At 40.7% G+C, this 23,172-nt stretch overlaps 1 protein-coding gene across 7 annotated transcripts in view; it reads left to right on the forward strand.

Moving 5' to 3' along the window:
* The window catches only part of ARVCF (ARVCF delta catenin family member), a 463,598-nt gene that overhangs the window by 407,008 nt on the left and 33,418 nt on the right, over nucleotides 1–23,172 (forward strand). For 6 of the 7 annotated variants that reach the window (XM_072144471.1, XM_072144475.1, XM_072144473.1 and 3 more), the window contains 5 exons: nucleotides 74–257; nucleotides 10,633–10,750; nucleotides 11,655–11,826; nucleotides 14,000–14,017; nucleotides 16,624–16,695. In XM_072144471.1, the coding sequence (XP_072000572.1) occupies nucleotides 74–257; nucleotides 10,633–10,750; nucleotides 11,655–11,826; nucleotides 14,000–14,017; nucleotides 16,624–16,695 (564 nt within the window). The remainder of the gene's footprint in view (nucleotides 1–73; nucleotides 258–10,632; nucleotides 10,751–11,654; nucleotides 11,827–13,999; nucleotides 14,018–16,623; nucleotides 16,696–23,172) is intronic. The other variant, XM_072144474.1, reaches the window with a different exon arrangement.

The raw sequence follows: 23,172 nt of genomic DNA on the forward strand, positions 1-23,172 counted from the left end.
CATGCCATTTAATCCCGGTCATGTGAATCATTTACTGTTGTTGACAGCCGCATTTGTGTTGTTCCCCTCATAGGTACCCTGTGGAATCTGTCCTCATACGAACCCTTAAAAATGGTGATCATCAACCATGGACTCCAAACCCTAACTAATGAGGTGATCATACCCCATTCTGGCTGGGAGAATGAACCAAATGAGGATTCCAAGCCCCGAGATGCAGAATGGACCACAGTGTTTAAGAACACCTCCGGCTGCTTAAGGTATTGCTGCTCTTTTGTCTTTTTTTCTTACTTTAATTCGTGGCTATATAACTAACTATATAAATGTTCAAAATCATTGGTTTTGTGGCTTTTTAATCTCTATTTGCGCCAAAATTTTAGAACAACTAGAGGCTTTTCACCACCTTGGCAATTTAGAGGCAGGGGGGTAGTGAGTGCAGAGCCAAGTTTGATGACTTCATTTGATGATGATTGAAACTTGCACCAACTACAGATTTGTAGAAGGTTGTCTGGACTGCTAAAACCACTGATAATGACAAGGCGTACAAATAAATGCCCCGTGTTAATTATTGTATTACATGGGTATGGAATCATTTTATTACTTACATATATTTATCTTCCTTCATGTAGCTTGAAAAGTTATAAAATGTCCAAATATGTAGCGATACATGAAAACTTGGCAATGAGTTCCCTTAGTGATGCAAGCGCTGCTCACAAACCTCCAGGTGTTAGGTGGGACTTGCAACACTCATTCATTCAGTGCATTAAAAACCTGGGGCATATTGAAGTGTCACAATGGGAGGTCTCCAGAATTGCCACAAGTCACATTATCCGGGTAGGTCGTCACAAGCTTGGTGGCAGTAACTGAAGGTATGTATGGCTTGTGATGATGTATCTGGTTGATGAGACATCAATCAGGTCAAGAGCGGACATCCCACGGACATCCCACCCCAATGCCTTTTAATGGGTAACTTCAATACAGCTTTCTAAGAACTATCGTGTCTAGTAGACCTGTTGAAATTCAGGTTTGGCAAAAACGCAATTTTAAAAAACCTGCACACACTGAACGTGGGTGTTAACTGTTTAAATGCTGATAGCAAAGTCTCCAGCAACATTTACGGCAGCAGGTTCGTGCTAACAGGAGCACCCACTGAGATTCATATGCCCCTGGCGGCATTACCAGCGGTAGTTAAAAAATTAGCACCCAGTCATTAATCGCAGGGTGGGCGCTGAACCCAGGGTTAGGTCCGGGGAACCTGAACATGCAAAGTTTTCTACAAACCAGAACATTGTGGTTCAGGTCTGCTCAACACTCATGGCTTAAAACTGCAGCAGAAACAAGTCTCTTTTGATAGTCCTCAGCAATTCCAACCCATATGTCTCAGGCCTAAGTGAGGAACTGATGTGTGTTTTATGTGTTTCATTTTCCTGACTGTTACAACCAGATAGTGCAACAGAATAAGAAGCTAATTGAAATTGGCACAGGTTCAAGCCTGCCCATAATACCCACACTACTGTCAAGCAGATTGGAGAGCCCTTCATCTTAATCTTTTCATTTAACCTCTTTCTGTTGTAAACTATGAAGCCTTTGATCTTTACAATTTCTTTCTGTAATCATGATTTTTGCTTATCTTATCTGCTGAGGATTTGTATCTTTCCAATCATTGCCTGAGAGTGTCTGGCTTTATCGATATGCCTCTTAGGTGTCTTTCTGATTTCTTTTGTTGAATTGTTGAGTTGTGATGCTCCTCTGGAAATCTTTGTATTTTTATTTCCAGCTTCATTTCTTTTGTATGTGTGTGTGTGTGTATATATATATATATATATATATATATATATATATATATATATATATATATATATATATATATATATATATATATATATATATATATATGTGTATGTATATATATATATATATGTATGTATGTATTGTGGGGAATTGCTCTGGTAGTTGACTGGTAGCAGTGCAGGAAGCAGTGACACACGTAGTTTTAAAGTCCAACTTAAGTGTTTATTCACACTTGCAACACAGAACACAAATTCAGCCTTGGCTTAGGCACATGCAAAAACATTACAAAAGTAATTCCTGCCCGGCTAGGCGCTGTCTAATACATTTGACGGACCCTAGCTATCCGGGTACCAGGCTGCCTGGCACCCGCTCTTGGCCAGCAGCAAGACCGGAGACCCTCAGTTACCTTTGCTGTGAGAATGCAATCTCGCTTTCAGCTCTCCAGGTAGGGCCTCTCCTACTGCTTCTGGCCTGTAGATTAAATCAGGCCCTAACGAGGCCTGAGACCCGCACCTGTGGGCAATTCACAAACCCAGGACTGAAGCCCGGGTGGAGTAGGAGTCCCACTACCAGCCTACCCCTACTCCATAATAAGCAGGCCCAGTACGGACATTACAAATGTGTCTGTGTTAGCTAGGCCAACACATACAAAACAGACTATTCCTGCTTATCATGTCTGCATTAACCCTTGGGTTACTGCAGACAAACCCAGGGCTTTTACCACATGCATTTCATCTGCCTGTAGGACAGATAGCGGTTTTCCCACACAATACCTCTTCCTTTTGTCTATATACTGTGAGAAAGTAAGTCATACTTTGTTAAATTCAGATATTGTATTTTCCATTGTTACACTGTGTAATCATTAATATCTAACGTGGTCAAACCAGACAAGTTCTTGTTTCCCTTTTATAAAAAGACTTACCAGGAATGAATGACACCTTTTTCTCTCTGTGGGCTTATCCTCTTCTACCACTGAAATGGTGCAGTACAAGCTCACCCCTGCCCACCTAGCTGACCTTTGCCAATTTCTTTATATAGTTTCTGCAGTAACTGGGCCAACCAATAATCAAACCAACATACAGTTTACACATTGCCTTAAAGGGAACCTTTCTCCATATTTTCACAAATACATTTCGTGACAGGTTCCCATAGAGCCCTATTGACTAAATGACACCCTTCTTTTAGCTAAAAATGTTTCCTTCACATCCCCATAAAATCAACTTATTGTTATCTCACCTGGCATCAGATGGGGGATATCCTGCTCGGCCGGCCCTACTTGTCTACTGCTCCCCATGCCATATGCCTCTTTACCATTCAGCACTTCTTGTTATGTGACCAGGGGGACGTCGTCTAAGATAATTTACCTAGTAACATAAACATCTACTTCATGTATCTATCTGATCACATGAAATTACAGAATGCCTCCATGGACTTCTACTTCTCCCCATCCTCCATGGAGGCTGCTGTGATTTCATGTGATCAGATACAAACAGGGATAGATGTTAATGTTACTAGGTAAAGCAATTGTTATTGGGTAAAGGACCTTAAGATGACATCACCCTGGTCACATGACATGATGTGATCAATGAAGTAAAAGAGCTCTCTCTCAATGTTCCAGCGATTTACTGTGTAAGACCTAGTGGGGCACATTGACGTACCCCGTTCTGTCACAATCCCCGATCCAGACTGTCCAATGAGGATGAAGTCCGGCGCGATTCACCAAGTTCGTGAGCCTGATATCCTTCATGTCTTGCTTCTCCTGTCCGCCGGAGTTCACCATCTTCTTCCCGGTGTATGTGAGCACATGTCTTGCGACACAACTTGAATGTTAAATCCCGTGCCCCGTCCGAATCAGTCGGGTTGTCCGACGGCCATGCCGCCTGATTTGTGTTGCATGAACGGATTGCGCCAAAATCTGATCGCGTGCGCCAAGAACCCCTGTTAAATGCAGCACAAACCGGAAATCCGACCAAAATGCGGTTTGCAGACCCTTAGTCAATGTGCCCCTATATGTCTGTAGTTGAATATTGGCAGACCGTCCTTAAGTACTAGTTCCATAGAGCAGCAAGGTCTAGCAGTGAGACCTGTCAATCAGGAACAATTGGGCAGAGCAATATATCTGCATATACTGGACCCCGTTATGAACGGACTCGCATCAGATGATTTTCATACTGATTTTTTAACATTGCAGCCATGGAAAACAACCATTTGGAGATGAGGACAATGCTTTTTTTTAATTTTGTTTGGGTTAATTTAAATGACTAGTTCCCTTTAATATACATCATGTATACCCAAGGCTTCTGGGACTTCTAGTTATTTCTGTTTTTTTAGACTTTGAAAAGCATTTTGTGCGACCTCCCAGGTTCATTGTTGCTTTTGTGAATAACACTGCGTGGTGTCCAGTAAATACTCTGTTTTGCTCCTAGATGATAGATTGTTGTGGAAGGCCATAGTATAAAAGAGGGGGTAAAAGTGAAAAAGATGGCGTTTTCTAGTTCTGACATTGTCCTTCAGTCTCCGTATAACAGGGTTGTATAATGACCAATACTTTTAGCACCTAGCCTCTTGCTCTTTGTCCTACTGATGTTTATTAACCCCTTAACGCTACTGCCTTTTTGCTATTTCTTTATTCTTTAGCTTTTAAAAAACATGACTTTTTTTTATTTTTCTATTTACAAAACCATAATGAGGGTTTTTTTCTGCAAGACAAATTGTACGCCCTACTGGCTCCATTTAATATTCTGTGTAATGTACTGAGAAGCTGAAAAAATTGCCAAAAAAATAATGCAGTTGAGCCTTTTTCTTACGGGCTTTGTATTTTTGCCTTTCATTGTCCTAATTGAATATCCTCCTAATTTTATCCTCCTAATTTTACACAGAATTGCCAAATTTATTTATATTGTTTTGTTAAGTTTTAATACCATAAAATGTAAAAATCTTTTGAAAAAAATTTAGTATCCCCACATTTTTTTTTAAATCCAATTTTATGGGTAGCAAAATGGCTAAAAGGCTTCGATTTGGTCATTTTAATGTTTTAATAGATACAACATTTTCATATGTGGGGATACCTGATGGGGCAAATGTATTCATCTGTCAATGATCAAAACCTGTCAAAGTTTGCACCGTAACAACAGGCATAAGTTATAAAAAAAACTTTATTTATGTGTGTTCAAGGGAAAGGGCGAGTGATCTTTAAGGGAGCATGTCACCTCTGAATAAGCCAACATAAGCCATACATAGTATCTTATGCATGACTGTAAGTGTGTCCCATCGCTTCTAGTGTGATGACTCTGCATGGTACCTTTTGATGAAAAAACTACTTTTTTTTCCCCGGTGACGGCCCAGTAACACGTTACAGCAGCTATAAGAGGGTGGTTCAATAAGCACCCGTGTTAGAAATGAAGACACCATTTTTCCAAAAGATTTTTTAACATTTTTTAGAAAGATACACTTCTCCCAACGTTCCTGCCATTTTTTGACCCCTCCAAAAAATAGGATTTGTCGAATTCTTCAAAATACGCCTTTGTCTCGGTGATAACTACCTCGTTTGAGCTAATTTTTTTCCCGCAAGCCATTTCTTCATGTGAATACGGGGGTGCGGCAGCAATTCATAACGCAATTCATGCAGTTTGGCTGCAACAACTCCAGATGAATGTGCGCTTTCGTGGTAAAACAGCATCTTCTTGTTTGCCAAATGCGGCTGTGTCGCCTTTAATTTTTTTGTCGAAGCAGTCCAATAACTCACTGTAGTATTGTCCAGTGATCGTTCTTCCTTTTTCTAAAAAATCCATGAGGATGACGCCTCTCGCATCCCAAAAAATCGTTGCCAAGACCTTTCCGGCCGATTGGACCATCTTCGCCTTCTTTGGAGCAGATACACCTGGAGAAATCCATTGTTTTGATTGTTGCTTAGTTTCTGGTGTGTTATGATGAATCCAGGTTTCATCAACGGTGACAACTCGACGCAAAAACTCCTTCGGATCTTGCTTAAAATTGCTCTAAACACTGCTTCTAAGTTAATAGATGCATCCGCTTCGGTCCGCCGTGAGCAATTGCGGCACTCATCAGGCCGACAATTTTTTCATCGCCAATTTACCATGTAAAATATTAATTGCCGTTCAGGTCGACACAGCTACGGCCTCTGCTACTTCGCGCACTTTCGTTTGGTGATCAGCAAATATCATGTTGTGAACTTTTTGAATGATTTCCTTGGTAACCACGTCTGCTGGGCATCCTGTTAGCCCACGTTTAAATTTGTTGAACCAATATCTGTGGTCATAGATGGCGAAGTGTCCCCAGAAACCGCATCCAACTTTGCTTTTATCTCCTCGCATTTTTTCCCATCCAAAAACAAAAAGTGAATTACCGAACGATACTGCTTTTTTTCCATCTTAGCGAAAATCACGAAACATGTCTTACTCAAATGGCTGCCAAATCCAAACTAACCAATCAGTCTGCAATTTGTTTTGCCGTCATTTGATAGATGGCAGCACACGATGATAACGCCAACTTCCCTCAGGAACGCCCTCTGTGTCAAACACTGGTACTTATTGGACTGCCCTCGTACAGTCAGGCAGGCTGTGAAGCTCAGTTAACTGGTCATGCCCCCCTGCCTCCTCTTGACTGCTCATCTGCAGGCTGCCGCCCCCCCACTTCTTCTCTCAGCTCAACCCAACAGAATCCACTGCAAATTTTAAGTGCATGCATGGGGCACATATCCGTTTGACGCCGGCCTTTCACATCCCCGCCTGGCTTCAGGCGGGGATGTTGTACCTCGCAGGCGACTGTACTTTCACCTGCACAGTACTAGTGCGTGCACATTGGGGCATGTTTACTAAGCAGAGAGCAAACTGCACTATATGCAGTTTGCCTGTGTAGTGTGCAGAGGGCACCAGATTTTGCAGAGAGGAGGCAAGGGAGCTAACTGAGCGCCACGATGTGCTTGACTGGATAGATGCTGTGACATGTGTTACTGTACTGTGCCGTCACCGGAAAAAAAGATAGAGCATGTTCTATCTTTTGCCATATGTCCAGCCCGGCTGCGGGGAGGGCAGTGGCGTAACTTGAAGCTGATGGGCCCCAGTGCAAAGTTTGTGCCAGGCCCCCGACTATAATGTATGGCTTATAGTAGTAGTCTTCTCATATGGGAAAGTGAGACCTTATGGGCCCCCTAAGCCTCTTGGCCCGGTTGCGACTGCAGCCCTTCAATTTACACCCCTGGCGGAGGGGTAAGGAGCACTCGCCTCTCCAGCCTCTCTAGCAAAATATATGCTATGCCTGGGTCCTGGCCTGGCCTAGCATACTTGTGAAAACGGCCTGATAATGTACCAGATACATCATCCAACATGATTTATCTGGTGCAGAATAGAACTGTGTATTCAGAGTCTAGTGCATTCACCGACAATTTTAATGAATCTCACCCTATTTATTTATAGTAAATAGTAAAACTATGTGCGGTCGTTGAGCTAACTAACTGCTGGCACAGAAGACAGTGTTTAAGGTTTTATGTTCAGCCGTATTAATAAAGATGCACATATTTGGTGAGATAAAATCAGGAATTAATGAGAAGGGCGAACACTGCTTACAAGAAAATATCCGTCACTACTTACTGCACAGAAGTGGTTGTTAAGGAGACGTCTGATAATGAATGTAAATACTACCCCTGGATTTTCTCCAATGTGACCTGATTATTTTAATCTGTTCACATAATTTTTGTTTGTTTGTCAAGTAAAGTAAATGCTGAAAATACTGGAAATTTTCTATTTTGAGTAGAGTTCTCAGTATTTCAGTGGTGCTCCACTAGTGACCCGATCAGCACATATGTTATTTTATTCTGATAAATATAGATGGCCATAGAGACATAAGGGGCAAAATGAGCAAGTTATGTCAGAAAAATGTTGGTTTAATGTGTAAAATCCAATATTTGCTGGGATTTGCTTGCTTAATGTTATCTTCTGCAGCCAAGCTACATGAACTATGAGCCCACAGGTCTTCCTCTCTTCACTAGTACTTGTACTACTTGGATAGTTTCACTATCATAGCTCACCAGAGATACTGATGGAGTATTCTTATTCTAGACTCTTGTAGATCTTGTCTCTAGTAGCTGTTTTAAGAACGTTAGAAGTGTATAGAGAGAGGGGCACATACAAAGCCACCTTTTGGTTAAAGAGTTCACATCATGGATTTGGGGGGAGGGGGGGGGAGAACAGTTCTACAGATGGTTTTAGGTTCCAGAGACCCTCAATACTTAATATATATCCATGATAACCATTCCATTCAGTGGCAATGGCCTCACAAATGTGCAGAGTACAACAGTTTATTGAATACTGGCGCACAGACTTCAATACTCTGGCGCACTCTGCATTGCTTGGAAAGCTTGCACCATCTTTTTTTGGTGCACCTTTACCATACAGCGTGCAACTCCATTACGTTGAGTCACTGTATTAATTGTGTAGCAATTCTGTCTTGTGCAGTGCAGCCGTGACACAAAACTGCCACAAACACTTCTTAAAGGACATCTACCAACGGGGTCAAGGTAAGCCAAGCACACCGACATACTTGTAGACTGGCAGCGTCTGCTCTTATTTTACTTTCTCATGTCCTGGTTTTTTTTTTTAAAAAAGGACTTAGGCTCAGAAGCATAATTTTAATAACCATTTTCCTTAAAACAAGGGCATAGGAAGCTTTAAGAAGAGTGGAACCTGCCAGAGGGGACACACACCAGTATGTCAGTGTGCTTGTTTTACAATCCTTAATGGTGGTAGATGTCCTTTAAAGTAAAATCTGCCATAAAATGTACCATAAAAATCCATCATGATAAACCAGGGACACTTACTCATAGATCCAGGCACTGTGACTGTGGAAATCTTCTTATATGTGTTATCCATGGTCTCCTTCCTTCTAAAATCAACTTTTAAAATGGTGCTAATGATCTTGAAGGGGCTCCAGTGATGTCTTTTAACTCGCTGTTACAATGAGCAGAGCAGGTCTCCCCTCCTATCAGACTTCTATCTGCTGCTAGTTTACAGAGGCAGCAATGAGGGTATCTTGTAACACCCACCAGAGTCCTTCATTAGCCCAATTTTAAAAGGTGATTTCAGTAGGAAGGAGGCCATGGATAACAAATATAAGAAGATTACCACAGTCACAGTGCCTGGATCTACGAGTAAATGCAAAGTCTGCAAAGACAGAAAACTGGTGTAGCCCAATATGTGTGCTTTAAATTTTCACGGATAGACATACAAGCCCTACGGCTAAAATGCATGTCCATTTTTTTTTTTTTGTGGATATGTGCATCCATTCATATAAATGCTGTAATCTGGTCTACTTTAGCCTTTCCATGCTGTAACTACTATATATACTTGTACATAGTATGTACATCCCGGCAGCACATAGATGAGCGTTGTGCAGCAGGCTCTCTTGCGAGTTGAATACAGCGGGTGCTTTGCCATTCTCAGTCTCCAGAATAGGGGAAAGCTCTGTGTGGGAATGAGTCAATGTTCTACCTCCCCTATTAATCGTGATTAATGCAGAGTTTGTCTCTCAAAGAAAGTGGCTGGGAATTAGAGCTTTCACAATGAATTACATTCAGACGTTATCTGTGCTGCAATCTGAATAACTTGGCATTTCAGAGAAATGTGTTGGAATTTTCTGCTATAGCCCCCTCGAGGTGGCCATGAGTTAATGAATATGTGCCATCCGAAGATTGAGTGTAGCCAGTGTTTACCATAGAGAAGGTCAAAGGCTTTACCTCCATACACTTGCTTGTAAGAAAACAATTGTGGCCTTTATAAGGCATAATCTTCTAACTGAGACAGGTGTGGGTGGCCGTGTCACTGTAATGGTTTATCACTGTGTATCTAAACTGCTTGCAGATTAGTTTTATAGAGGGAGATGTATTGAATTATACTAACTTATACATATAATGTGTATGTGTCCACTTCCAAGCCTTGAAAAGAACTGGACCCCAACATTTTTGTAGCCAGGGAGTGGTGGACAGGCTAGTATAAAACCACAGTATATTTACCTGCACCAGGGCCGGTGTCAGCACCAGGCAGACCCGGGCAAGTGCCAGGCCCACACGGCCGAATCTCAGTGCTCAGCAACCTGGCAGCATCTGATGAAGGGGCACTGTATATAATGAATCCAAGGGGGGGGGCTGTATATAATAGAACAATGATTGGGCTGTATATAGTTGAATTATGAGGGGGCTGTATATAAAATAATAGTTTATGAATTTTTATTGCCGCCACACAATGGGGCCCACTGAGGCTCTGTTGCCCAGCGGCCAACTGAAACCTGGAGCGGGCCCTAAACCGCACAATACACATAAATATGCATAAATGAGTATTACAAATAAATTACACTTTACATTTCCACGAAGTGGAGTTTCCTAAATAATAACAACATGAAAAAAATCATGCAAATACTAGAAAATTTGCAAACCTATTCACCAAACTTTTGCCACTACTTCTTCTTTCCTATACATTTCCTCCTAAACTGCAAACAGCTACTGCACGGACTGCCATCCACATCTGCATTAAATAGAATAATTGCAGTTTGAACAAGTGAATTCTTAAATTTAGGAATTTTCATTACATCAACCGTGCTGTTGGGGGGACCACTGTTGTAAAAAACTTGAGTCTTCACTCAAACAGCAGAAATCTTGGGGCTCTAAAAAATCCTTTTATTTCTTGTCTTACATTAGTTTTCTTTTATTGGGTTATATATCCATACTCATTAGTGATTTTCAGAGGTTCTCCTGTGTCCTCCTTATACTGTGTTATTTACCATAATTATTTTGTTTGGCTTTATTATTCATTTTTATTTGTATACTGTTTTTAGAAACGTTAGTTCAGATGGGGCTGAAGCCCGCAGAAGGCTGCGCGAATGTGATGGGTTGGTGGATGCCCTACTACATGCCCTCCAGTCTGCAGTTGGCAAAAAAGACACAGACAACAAGGTGAGACTTCAGTATTTTTTTAAAGTTTTAAATAATATGATTTAGGGTCTCAACTACAATATCATTTACTATTGGCTTTCCTCCAGTGTTTTTTTTTAGTTCCTTGCTGTACCTAGTGCACCTTATTTATGAAGTCTGGGGGCCACAATATTGCTTCGTTTCTAACAATCATGCCTTTTTTTTCCTTTTGTCGCTTTTTTTCCTTTGGGCACAGCTTGGGAATCCTGACACTTTTCCTGTGTGTCTCCGTTCCCGACAATTAGACTCGCTTTTAGCTGGTCTACCAAGTTCTATTTCACCTTCATGAACGTTGAGTGTGTTCAGACCCTTTTCAGTTGTGCACCAATACATTTAGCCCTTTCACCAAAAACTAAAAAGCTAGTCTAAATGGCTGCATCTTACACACCATATTTATGAGGAGCCGATACCTCATTATTGCTGCTTTTCCGACACTCAGAACTTTTTTTTGGCCATTAAATTTGGGCGTAGTTTGGGAATCTGAACACTTTTCCAGGCTTCTCTGCTCCCCATACTTTTTTTGCTACACATTTCGACCAGTTTCAGCTGGTCCACCAAGTTCTATTTCACCTCCATGAATGTGGAGTCTGTTCAGACCCTTTTCAGTTAGTCTAAATTACCACAATAATGGGTCCTGTGACACTATTAATGAATGCCCCCCCCCCCCCATTGTGACTGCAAATGGAATTGACCAACACCACCTATTACTTTGGCTGCATGCAAGGATGGCCAAAGACTGTAACTTATTAGGGGCATTTTGATGCTTGTTAACTGTAGTTGTGTTAAACTATTTTGATGTCTGTACCTTTATCTCACCTTTTAGTGCTTATAACACCTTCTGACATACTCATTATACCGAATATTGTTTTCTCTTTTCCTCTGGTAGTCTGTTGAAAACTGCGTGTGCATCATGCGCAACCTCTCATACCACGTCCACAAGGAAGTGCCCGGAGCGGACAGATTCCATGACTTGGACGGCAATATCCATAGTGGTATTGGGGGACAGCAAAAGAAAAAGAAAGACGATGCTGGCTGCTTTGGAGGCAAAAAAGCTAAAGGTAACTAGGGTGTGATAGTTGGAGCTTCCCCATGCTGCAAATTATTAAAATCTATAGAACCAGTAAAACCACTACTAGCAATGTGAATCACCTGCTGCCTTGGCAGATATGCTTTCATGATCAGCTGTTCTGTGCAAACAGGTTTTGGGATAACCTGACTCTGCTGTACACATTTTGACTGATTGATATTGATCACAGGGTCATATATTTTCTATGGGCTGTTTAGACTTGCTTTGTTATTATCCTCCTTTTGAGAAGTAAGTCATATAGGTTTATCAAGTTGACAATGGTCTATTAACTTGGAAAGTAAATAATACTACTTAGCCTGACTCTTTGTCTGCCCCCATCTCCTAATGCGTTATCACCGATACCTAGGCAAAGTCTGGCTTGCTGCAGCCTGCTTTGCTAGTGTTTATAGAGGCAGGATTCCAGCTACACAATCACGCTATGACTCCCATGTCTACCTGCCGTTCCCTCCTCATTCCTTAGTACTGATAGTGGCAGAGTTGTACAGGCAGTCCCCGGGTTACGTACAAAATAGGGTCCAGAGGTTTGTTCTTAAGTTGAATTTGTATGCAAGTTGAAAATGTATATTTTATAATTGAAGTTCTAGACAAATTTTATTTTTGCCCCAGTGACAATCGGAGTTTCAAAATTTTTTGCTGTAATGGGACCAAGGATTATCAATAAAGCTTTATTACAGGGGCCTTACAGCTGATAATTGCAATCTAGGACTATAGTAAAGCATTCAGAGAGCTTCACCAGAGGTCACAGTGGGCAGAGGGTCTGTCTGTAACTATGGGTCGTCTGTAAGTCGGGTGTCCTTAAGTAGGGGACCACTTGTATTGCGTTTTATTTAGTTTAGTTGCTTAAATGAAACTAAAACAATTAGATATTTCTTCACTAAAACCCATATATGGGAAATACATTAGGTGGAAGAAAGCTGATATCACCATCTAATGAAATGAATACAGTGATCTACTTAATTCAACCTGAATAGTTGTGGCCTGTGTTCCCACTGGTCTGTATTTCCTGTTGCCATTTCCATACAATCACTGCCTGAAGCCTGCAGGGGTTTCCTCTGTATCAAGGTGGGACCAAAAAGTAGAGACTCTTGTACAACACCTTAGTTTTCCTATGACGGACATTATTCTTGATCCTATTTATAGGGGATTAACCCCCTTCTGTATTATGCTATATTCAGGGCCGGGACGAGAGGTAGAGAATCGCCAAGGGTGCTACCCTCGGCTCCCATCCTGGGGCACCTTCCTGGCCCCCTGTAGCGACCAGCGATATGTGTATCTTTAAGATACATATATCGCTGGTTGCTGTCCACAGCTGCCGACGTCATTGCTTAGGTGCCACCTGTGTCATAGAGTGAGAGGGCCACATGGGACGGACCATGCAGTTCCACAGAGCACAAGTAGGTTAGTATTATTTTATTATGTTTTGGGGGCATGGTTATATATTACAGGGAGGGCAATGTCTGGTTGATACAAACATTTATAGGACCTACTCCTCTCTGTTATTTTTTGTAACTAAAACACAATCCCTTTAAATTGACATGAAGATCAGCTAAGTTTTTAGTGGTGAGTGAGTCAGAGATTTCATGCCTCAGAAGGTTACATCTATCTACTTACCTTCTTGTGCTGTATCTATTATATAGATGCAGTGTAAGGACACTGAGAACAAGGCCGACTGTGCATATGTTACTTGTCTCTCTTGCGTTCATTGTACTAGATGAGTGCATTCTCTGCCAACTGACTTGCTGTATATACATATTTTAGCACACTAAAATTTCTTACTAGTCCTCCAAGTTTATCTTAATATTATAGCATCACCACAGATGTTCTCCTCAATTGAACTGTTGTCTCAAAATCGCATGAGGGAAAGACTGGTCACTTCAAGCAGTTGTTATTTCTGATGCCAGTGTCCTCTTGGCATTTCTTCTAGTTGTAGGTTTTCCAGGTAAAAGGCCCTTCAGATGCTTGTGTGATCTGAAAAGGAAGAAACTACTGTCTTGTTGACTTTCGCTGCTATGCAAGTGCTGCTTATAGTAGAGTCTCAATCTCCAGTACAGCTACCATGATCTGCCTTCTTGTTACTAGATCTGCTGCTTTTCTCTCTTCCCCCTTGTAATTCACCTTTCTTCTCTTGCTTTCCTGCTTATTAGAGGAGTGGTTTAATCAAGGTGAGTCTGTGGCTTCTTCTGCCTTACACCCCCTCCTCTTTCCTCCCTTTGATGTTTTGTACATGCAAATATATATTTTGATGGGTTACTCAACTGTGTGGCATGATATTTATCTCCATAGTATCCAGAAGCATAGCCCTTGACAGCTTCCAACAATGATTTATAACATGGGTTATTTGATGAAAATAGATATTGGTTGGAAAAAACAAGGCTCAGCAATCAGCTGAATGCAACAGGTCCAGCATCTCTAACTTCTACTGGCAATACACAACTTAATGAGTAGCTCTTCAATTTGCATGCAATCAATCTTGCTTTACTTTCAGGCCATATAAGCCTTTCCACAACCTAATAGCTTGGGTAAACTGGTTAAACACCAAGGAGCAGGACTTTCCACACCATAGCCCCTTCCCTGTCTGGTGATGTGGTTTATGGTCCAAATTGCATCAGTCACTGTTTTTTTTTTTTATTCTGCTTTTCACATCTGCAAAAGGAAAGAAAAACTAGAACGACTTCCAAAGCTACTCCCATATTTTGCTGCACAGATGATTTAATAAAAACTATTTGCTTTAATGGAAGTCCACAAAAGAGAAAAAACTGTTGATGTTGCTTTTTTGTCACAGGTTTATAAACTATGGGGGGATGACCCATTGAAATTAATTGATTATGGATGAGCCATGTGTGAAAATAGCCTTTTAAAAAATAGAAGGACTCAGACACTCATGTAAGAGGAAAGATGTAAGGCTAAGTCTGTGTTGGCGACCATCAAATGTGGATATGTTGGTGGACATGTTGGATTACAACCCGCCTGAGGGAAGAGTGAAGAGTATATTTGATGGGAAGCTATCGAGAATACTAGTTATCGTTATCAGAGTTGAGCTATATCTGATGAAGAGAACTAGTATTCTTGGAAGCTCATCATCAAATATACTCAGCCTCAGAAATGTATCACCTGATTTCTTCACTCTGCTTCTGCTTTCTATGGCTTACATGGTACAAGTCCACCCTACTAGCAACATGTCTGATCTGATGTTGCCACAAGAGATATCTGCAGCATCTTATTCTGCTCTCCCTTTTGACATAAACATGAATTCCCACAAAAAAGAGTAATACCGCAGGTATGGGCACAAGATCAGAAATATAATACCCACAACAAACTATCCCCAAAACTTGGACTTTTCTTTTCTTACAAGTCCAAGTTTTGGGGATAAACATGAATTCTCCAACAATAGACTTATTCCTATGATGGTCACAAAGTCTCCTCATAAAATAATAGTACTTATTTACAGGTTGTCTTCAAGCATATGAAAAGATGACTTTCAAGTCTAGATAATAACATCCAGCATAACTTATCATAGAGGACCCAAATGGTTACTAATTCATCATTTCTCAATTCTATGTTTACCATACATCAATCAAAAAAATAATCACAACAATCAGCAAATGCTTTGGCTACACAATTTACTAAATCTGTGCCCCTCATAGACTTACTGTTATAGAGCCGCCTGTGAGTTTGTATTTTTTTATTTTATTTCATATGTGAACTTTATTCCACATATTGGTTATTAATCCCTTAGCATCGCAGTCCTTTTCTGTTTTTGAGTTTCCATTTTGTATTCTATACTTTCCAATAGCCAGAATATATTTTATTTCTGATTAGAGAACCTTATGAGCATTTGTTATCTGTCATTTTCTATTCCTTGCAATTTACTAAGCAGATGAAAAGAAAAACAAACAGTAAAAAGTAAAAATTGACAAAAAAACATTATTTTTGGCTTAATGTTTATCATTTTCATGGTTCTGTCAAAATTGCACATCCCCTTTATTCTTGGGATCAGTGCAATCACAATTTTACAAGTTGCCAAATTTATTTAGTTGTGTTCAAATACATTTAAAAAAATGTTTGCAAATGCAACTTACCTTTGTACAAGGGGTATGAAAATAAGGGTTAATATTTATCATGTTGATGATTTAGTTTGAATGTTGTTATTTTTATTTCTATGGGGGTATGTGTGTGTGTATATGTGTATATATATGAGAGAGAGACAGATAGATAATAGATGTAGTGTTGTTTTATTCATTAACTATTTATTAGACCCTCCTTGCTATCTTACATGACAGGCCTGGGAGCCTCCAAGAGAATTTGGCTGTCACGGCTACCGATAGAGGTTGGGGGTAACTCTAAATTTTCATACATTACACAGGGACAGTATACCTGAAGTCCCATTTCAGGTGAGCCCCTTAGAAAAAATACATGCACAGCGGCAATGAATTGAGGTAGACATATTCAGTATTTTGTGCAGATCCTCTTTTAGCATTCTGACCATTATGTCCCATTTAATGTGTATATTTAGTTTTACATAACTCAATATTCCTCGCCTGTGATACCTTTTATTTCTGTCTTATGTTTGTGCCTGCACAGGACGTTGTAAATCTCTTCTATACTGTAGGGGATTCGGCTGAGAAATGAGTGCATGCGTAATGTTCAGCAATAAATAAAGAAGCTATTGAAACTGAGTGAATTGAATTGTAATTTGTTTTTCAGTATATATACCCCTGTGGGGTTATGCTGCTCAGCTAAAAAGTAACATACAGCTTCTTGTTTGCAGGAAAAAAGAACGGGGACATGGATAAGAACTTTGACACTCTTGACTTGCCAAAACGTTCAGAATCTGCAAAAGGTATGTTAATGGTTGTTGATATATCTTTCCAACATAAGATGATTATAAAGTTGACCTAGAGTTATTTGGCTCATTGATGTTGAATAGGTGGTGCACTCTTGGCCAACAAGGATCTGGTAACAAAAATCATATGTATCCAGACCCCGTTGTTGTCTCTGTAGATTAGTAAGTTGTTTTCTTGACCTCAGTTGATCTGGGTTTCTCTCCTAGATTGTTTAGTTGATCAGACAAAACCTTGAAACTTTCTCCTCATTGTTCCAGGTTGTTTGGAAAGATTAAAATTAGCCTGTTGTGTATGGAGTGGCACTCCAAAGACCCTGCACCAGGCATCTCATTTGTTAAAATCTTCCATTGTGACACATTATATGTTATGATTGTGTGTACTAATTGTCATTGCCCTCATACAAGAGAAGTGACAGCATTGAGGTGAAGTGACCAGTATGTGATTATAAGTCACTGGACTTCTTGGAAAACCCAAGACTCCAAAACAAGGTGACAAACTTACTGCATCGGCCTTGCCTCCTACTGATCCTGTTGCTTTGTACTGGATGTTTTCTGCAGAGATGTGCATTCTCACCATGTCCTAGGTATACCTCACCTCTTTGATTTGTAGCTCTGCTTAGTGCACTGTGCACCCAGGGCAATCGATCAATTTCCATGCAGACAGTAAGTGCTAGCTGACCTCAGAATCTTTTAGTATTGATTTGTTTCAGACTCTGACAACAGCTTGCCTGCAGACCATGACATATAGAAACGACACGTAATAAGACATCTGTTTATAGATTACTGAAACTCTAAAGAAGTCAAAAGTCCATGGTTCTTAGTCCTGGAAAAGGATGCTGAATTAGATTGAAGAAGAAACCATTTTATTTTTTAGTAATTGAATGCATGGTCTTAAAGGAAGAGCAGTGAAGAATGTGATGTATTAGTGGACCTCACATGCCGATGACATACACAACACTAACAACGAAGCACAGGCGTAATGCATTTGGCCCAATTCTAAATAGTTTTCTTATCAAATATTAGTAGTGTTTTTATCGTGACCAGGGAAAGACAGGAGGCTCTGCAGGATTTCCTTTGTACCTATCCAAACCCGTATTTAAAACCATTAGAATAAACACACTAATAATGTGATGCAAAATTGTGTAATCTTTATTAAAGTCAATTAAACAAAATAAAATCTGGGAGACAATAAAAGAACCAATGCAACCCCATGGTACACAAAAACCCACTACTACAGATTGCACAAAACCTCCATTAGCCACAGAATGGCAACCAGTATATTCACTGCCACAGGTGGGCACATATTACAGTACAGGCACCTACAGAGACGAGAGGTAAGGCCACACACAAAATACATATTACAAACAAGTGTTAATACAGACATGAGGGAGGCTCTGGTGTATTAACTATGTCTACTCATTAATAAATTGATCATTAATGGAATTATTGCCAAATAAATTTGTTCTTTAAAAATTCAGGTTTTTGGCTTAGCTTTGATTTTTGGAAAAACACAAATGCAAACCCACAATTTGTGGTTACAACTATTTAGTGCCTGGCTTGGGTGGGTCATTTAAATAGTTCAGTAATTCTCAGAAATTATGACCATGGCTGTCTTGCTATCTCCAATACTCCTATAGAAGTGAATGTTGGAAAATGTGCTGGAACGGTGAGCTAAACTGTTTCTGTAATTCATCTGAACATGGCTAAACATGTAAAGGCTGGACTCCATCCACCCTTCGCTGTTTTTTTGCTGCCTTCTAGCCCCCTAACACTTAGTGACCCATAACAGCTGCTATATTAGTAGGTATGCCTTTGCTCCTGCAGCTTTCCTTGGACATAATGCATATCATGTATGTTTGGTTTCTTTGCCTCATATACACAATAGACTATGCATTGAGCCTTATATAGGAAAGTGGGTCTGTGGCAGATAAAGAATGGGGGATGGTTTCTGGTTTGTAAACCGTATGGAGGAGGATACAGTGTTTCAGAGTAGATGTAATGAGATGTCAGTGTATATGCTGCTCGATCAGGTAGCTTAAGGGTGTGACCTCTGTCCATATTGTGTGATAAGCTGTAAGGTGTGTCCTGCTGTGTCCTTACAATACATGGTGACTCAAGGCATCATTATCACATCGCCAGTGGAGTGACAGCTCGGTGTAGCTGCAAGCCACATCTTTGCCATTCTGATGAGCTAAGAGAGCTCCTTCCTCTCACACCTCATTCACAGCAATAATATAAAGAAGAGATTCTAATGAACACAGACATCCAATTGGTTCTAGCATAATCACAGTCAGTTTTCAGCTAGCAAGCTGGTACCTGGACCCCCTGTAGTTGTTTTACAGCACTCAGAGATATCCATGCACATATTGTTTAGGATATAATAAACCATTTCCTTGTGGAGAAAGAGAATAATAATAAACATATATGTATTTGTATGTATGTTTGCTTGGCGACTTTACTGTGAAAAGAACAAGGATGGTAAGCAGCAACAGCAAGAGTTGTAAAAATATGCTATAAAAGAACATAAGAAAGTACTTGCTTCCAACACAGATTGTCCCCATAGGCCAGATTTTTCACTTTTGATCACATTTATTATCTCAAAACAGAAGTTTTGTTTATCGACTGCTTATCTGTTTAAAAAAATATCTGCCTGAACGGTTGCTTGTGTAACAAAAAAAACATTTATTGTGAGTTGTTAAAAAAAAAAGGGGGGGGGGGAGGCATAAAGAGGAGCTTCCTATTGTTGAATATTAAGAGATGTTCTGCAGCAGTCTACAGACAGAAAATCCTATTTTTAAACAGTTGAAGAGAAACTCATGTCAGGATTAAAGAAGGACCTTTCTATAAGCTTACCTGCACAAAACTGTATCATTTCACGGGCTGCAAGCAGAGGTCCTGTAGCTGGACCTTTACTTGCACCCTGTGTCTGTGATGGTAGAGGTTCCTTACTCTCCGATGACAACTGAAAAAGACTGGACAGTCCACAAACTCGGGTAGGAATAGGTTCATCCTTGGGATTATGAAAATAATGGCCATGGGAATTAAGTAATTCAATATTTGGTTGTTTGTTAGCAATCACTTCTATACAGGGGTTATGATCACTTACACATTGATCACTTACACACTGCTGTGGTGCTGCAGGTGAAGGATCTTTAAAGAGGACCTGTAACCCAAATTTTCGGCACTAGGAGCTGCTAACTAAAGTAAGCAGCTCCTAGTGCTTGAACAAACGCTGCAGTGTTAGAGTGATAGCGTTACCTCCTGTAATGCTATCAAACACTGTGGCGGGGTACAATGTAATCATGGAGCGAGTGGAGCGGTTCGGGGAAGAGGCAGCCCTCGGACCGGTCCCCCCCCCCCCCCCGAGGCGCTGCCTCTTCCCTGAACCGCTCCGCTCGCTCCATATTGAGGTTTCCGGTAACGCTATCACTCTAGCACTGCGGCGTTTGTTCGAGCCACTAGGAGCCACTTACTCCTAGTGCCGAAAATTTGGGTGACAGGTCCTCTTTAAGGGTCGCTTCAGGAATGGTCCGTTTTTGTTGAAAAACACTTTTAAAATCTTTGAACACGTTAGCCCTGGAGCACCTTAGAGATGAGGAACAGCTGGGCCCACCTTATATGCATAATTATACACGCCTTTCGCAGTTCACACTGAGGGAGGAGGAGGGAAGAAGCGCCCTTCCAGCTGTAAGAGGCGTGCATAATTATGCACATAGGGAGTGCCCGAGTTGTCCTCCGCCTCCCTCAGGCGATACAGGGTTGCCATATCCAAGGGTTTTAATAGTCTTTTTCTCCACGGACCGTTCTTGGTCTTCATCCTTGGAGATCCTTTACCAGCAGCACTGCAGTAGCGGTGCTCAGAACCACTGTATACCACTGGTTGATTTCCTTTAAAGAAATGCCTACCACAATGCTAAGAGTGATCTGTGACGGGAACAATGAGCAGCCACAAGTGATGATTATATATTGACAGAGGTCCATGTGTATAATTTTGATATAATTTACTATACATATTTACAAAGTCCCTTTATGTGCCCTTTCTGTAACCAGATTGCATGAGTATTTGGTCTCCAGAGCCAAAATTATTACAGGGGAATCCGGGATTTATTGTTTATTAATCTTTGTTAAATTATGTTTCTCTTATTTCTTAACTTCTCCTTGTCAGTACAACAAAGCCTAAAGTGAGGATTTGTGTCCAGTTCTTCCTGTTCCTAAATATATTTATGGGACAGGAGAAGCCATGGATTAAGACGTCTGAGAGTTATGGAAAGGTCTAGTAGTGTTATTGCTCATTCCTTGCTGAATGGTTTTAACCACAAGAATTTCCTTCTAAAAATAATCTTTAAATCACAGGGAGGCGGCTGCAGGGACAGAGCACGGCCAAGAATCAACAGTTTCAATTCATTTTCTCGTGCTAGGAATCGGCAGGACAGGCTTTAAAGGAGATTGAAGTCTCTTCATGCCTCACACCAAACGTCCATTTCATGCTTGGCCACAGCTCCTTATTAGGAACTGTCCCTGTTTGTGTTTTTTTTTTTCATCATAAAGGTAGAATTGCTTAAAAACAGCCTCATTTTATACAGATTTGTAAAGTGAGTAGCTGGAAGTTTATAGTAGCCTTTTCACCAGGCCTGCAGGAATCCTTTTCTTCTATACTCATTTCATTGTACTGAATTTATATAAATATACGGACAGTCCGCCAGTTACATACAAGATTCTGTAGGTTTGTTCTTAAAGGAAACCTACCATTTCAAATGGTAGGTGTAAGCTGTAAACACCGAGCACCAGCTCAGGGTGAGCTGGTGCCGGTGCTTAGTTTCGTTAGTGTTAAAACCGGGGTATCGCGGTTTTAACACTTTTTAAACTTTATAGCAGAAGCTGCTTCGGCGCTGCGCGCGACCGTGCGTGCGCAGCGCCTGCGGCATTTCCTATGTAGGCGCGCACACGATCGTGCGCACGCAGCGCCGAAGCAGTTTCTGCTATAAAGTTTAAAAAGTGTTAAAACCGCGATACCCCGGTTTTAACACTAACGAAACTAAGCACCGGCACCAGCTCACCCTGAGCTGGTGCTCGGTGTTTACAGCTTACACCTACCATTTGAAATGGTAGGTTTCCTTTAAGTTGAAGTCAAAACGGGTATATTTTGTAGGTGCAACTCAAGACAAATTTTGTTTATGACAATTGGATTTTCCAAGTTTTGGGTTGTTGTAAGAACAAGGATTAGACATTAGACACCTTACAGTTCATCACCGCTGCCCAGGACCCAGGTCACAGTGGGCAGAGACATTTGCACAACAATGTAAACTTTAGAAATCATCACAAAAATCTGTTCTTGAATATTCTCTGTCTGTCATATGATCGTGAGCTGGGTGGTCATTCCTGAACAGGTAGTTTTTTATATATAAAAGATTTATTGTTCTTCTGCAAAGTTGTTTAAAGATTCTCCCGGTTAAACATTTAATAAGGAGCCTGCTTTTTGTTCAGTCTGTTTATGTAGTGTCATGTCATTGTAAGAAAGTTACACACTTCAGCGACTTATAAATATTGGTACCTGAAGAAAAGAGTGACTGGACACAGCACAACATATCCTGAGCTCATACCTTTCTTCTTACCCATGGCTGGGCATAGACTCCCCTTCCCTTGTATGTTTTTGACATGTATGGTTGGATGATTTCAAGCCACGTCCGGGATTACTTCTGAGTAACAACTTTACACCTACAAATTTGGTTCATAGCACTATCTTCTGCATCTGTCTGTGGTCCTTGTTGTGTCCTACCGTTACTTACTTGAATTGATTGTTTATGATAAAACTATAAAGATTACTGAGCACAATGGAGGAGATTCATTACACGCTGGTGCTTGTACACTTGCATGTGATATAGACCCCTAGCCCACCCTTCCGCCGCCTGAGGCTTAGAGCTCATGATGTATCCATCGGCCGTGCTGGCTGAAAAATCCAGGTAATGGCTGCTTTCCTGGACAATCCATTCAGGTCATCTGTTAATTGTGTGCTGCTGTTCTAGAAGGCCTAAATGTACATGAAGGATAATGTTTAATGAAGGTATTCTATTACATTTATATCGCACGTGGTACCCCCTGCAGATTATACACATCAAGGATTATACATTTTAGAGGACATTGCTTGCTGATCTTAACTGTGTCATCCTTAAACTTCTAGATTGCACAGCAGATTCATTGTACCATATATAATTTACAGGATAACATCTTGGCATAACAGTTACTCATGTATTATAAATAAAGCATCAGAACATTTCTTTATGGTCTCAATCAGTTCATTTACTCCTCTGGGTATCCGATTACTTCTCTAGTGTCATTGTGGATCTAAGCAGACCAACATTACATTACCATGGTTAATTCCCATTAGAAACATGAAGCATTACTTGTCAACAGTACAAAGTTCACCTATCCATATAGTCATTCATAATTCACAGCAATATGCCCTACTCTTCCGAC

This window comes from Engystomops pustulosus, chromosome 1 (genome assembly GCF_040894005.1).
Source record: "Engystomops pustulosus chromosome 1, aEngPut4.maternal, whole genome shotgun sequence".
In the NCBI taxonomy this organism is placed as follows: domain Eukaryota; kingdom Metazoa; phylum Chordata; class Amphibia; order Anura; family Leptodactylidae; genus Engystomops; species Engystomops pustulosus.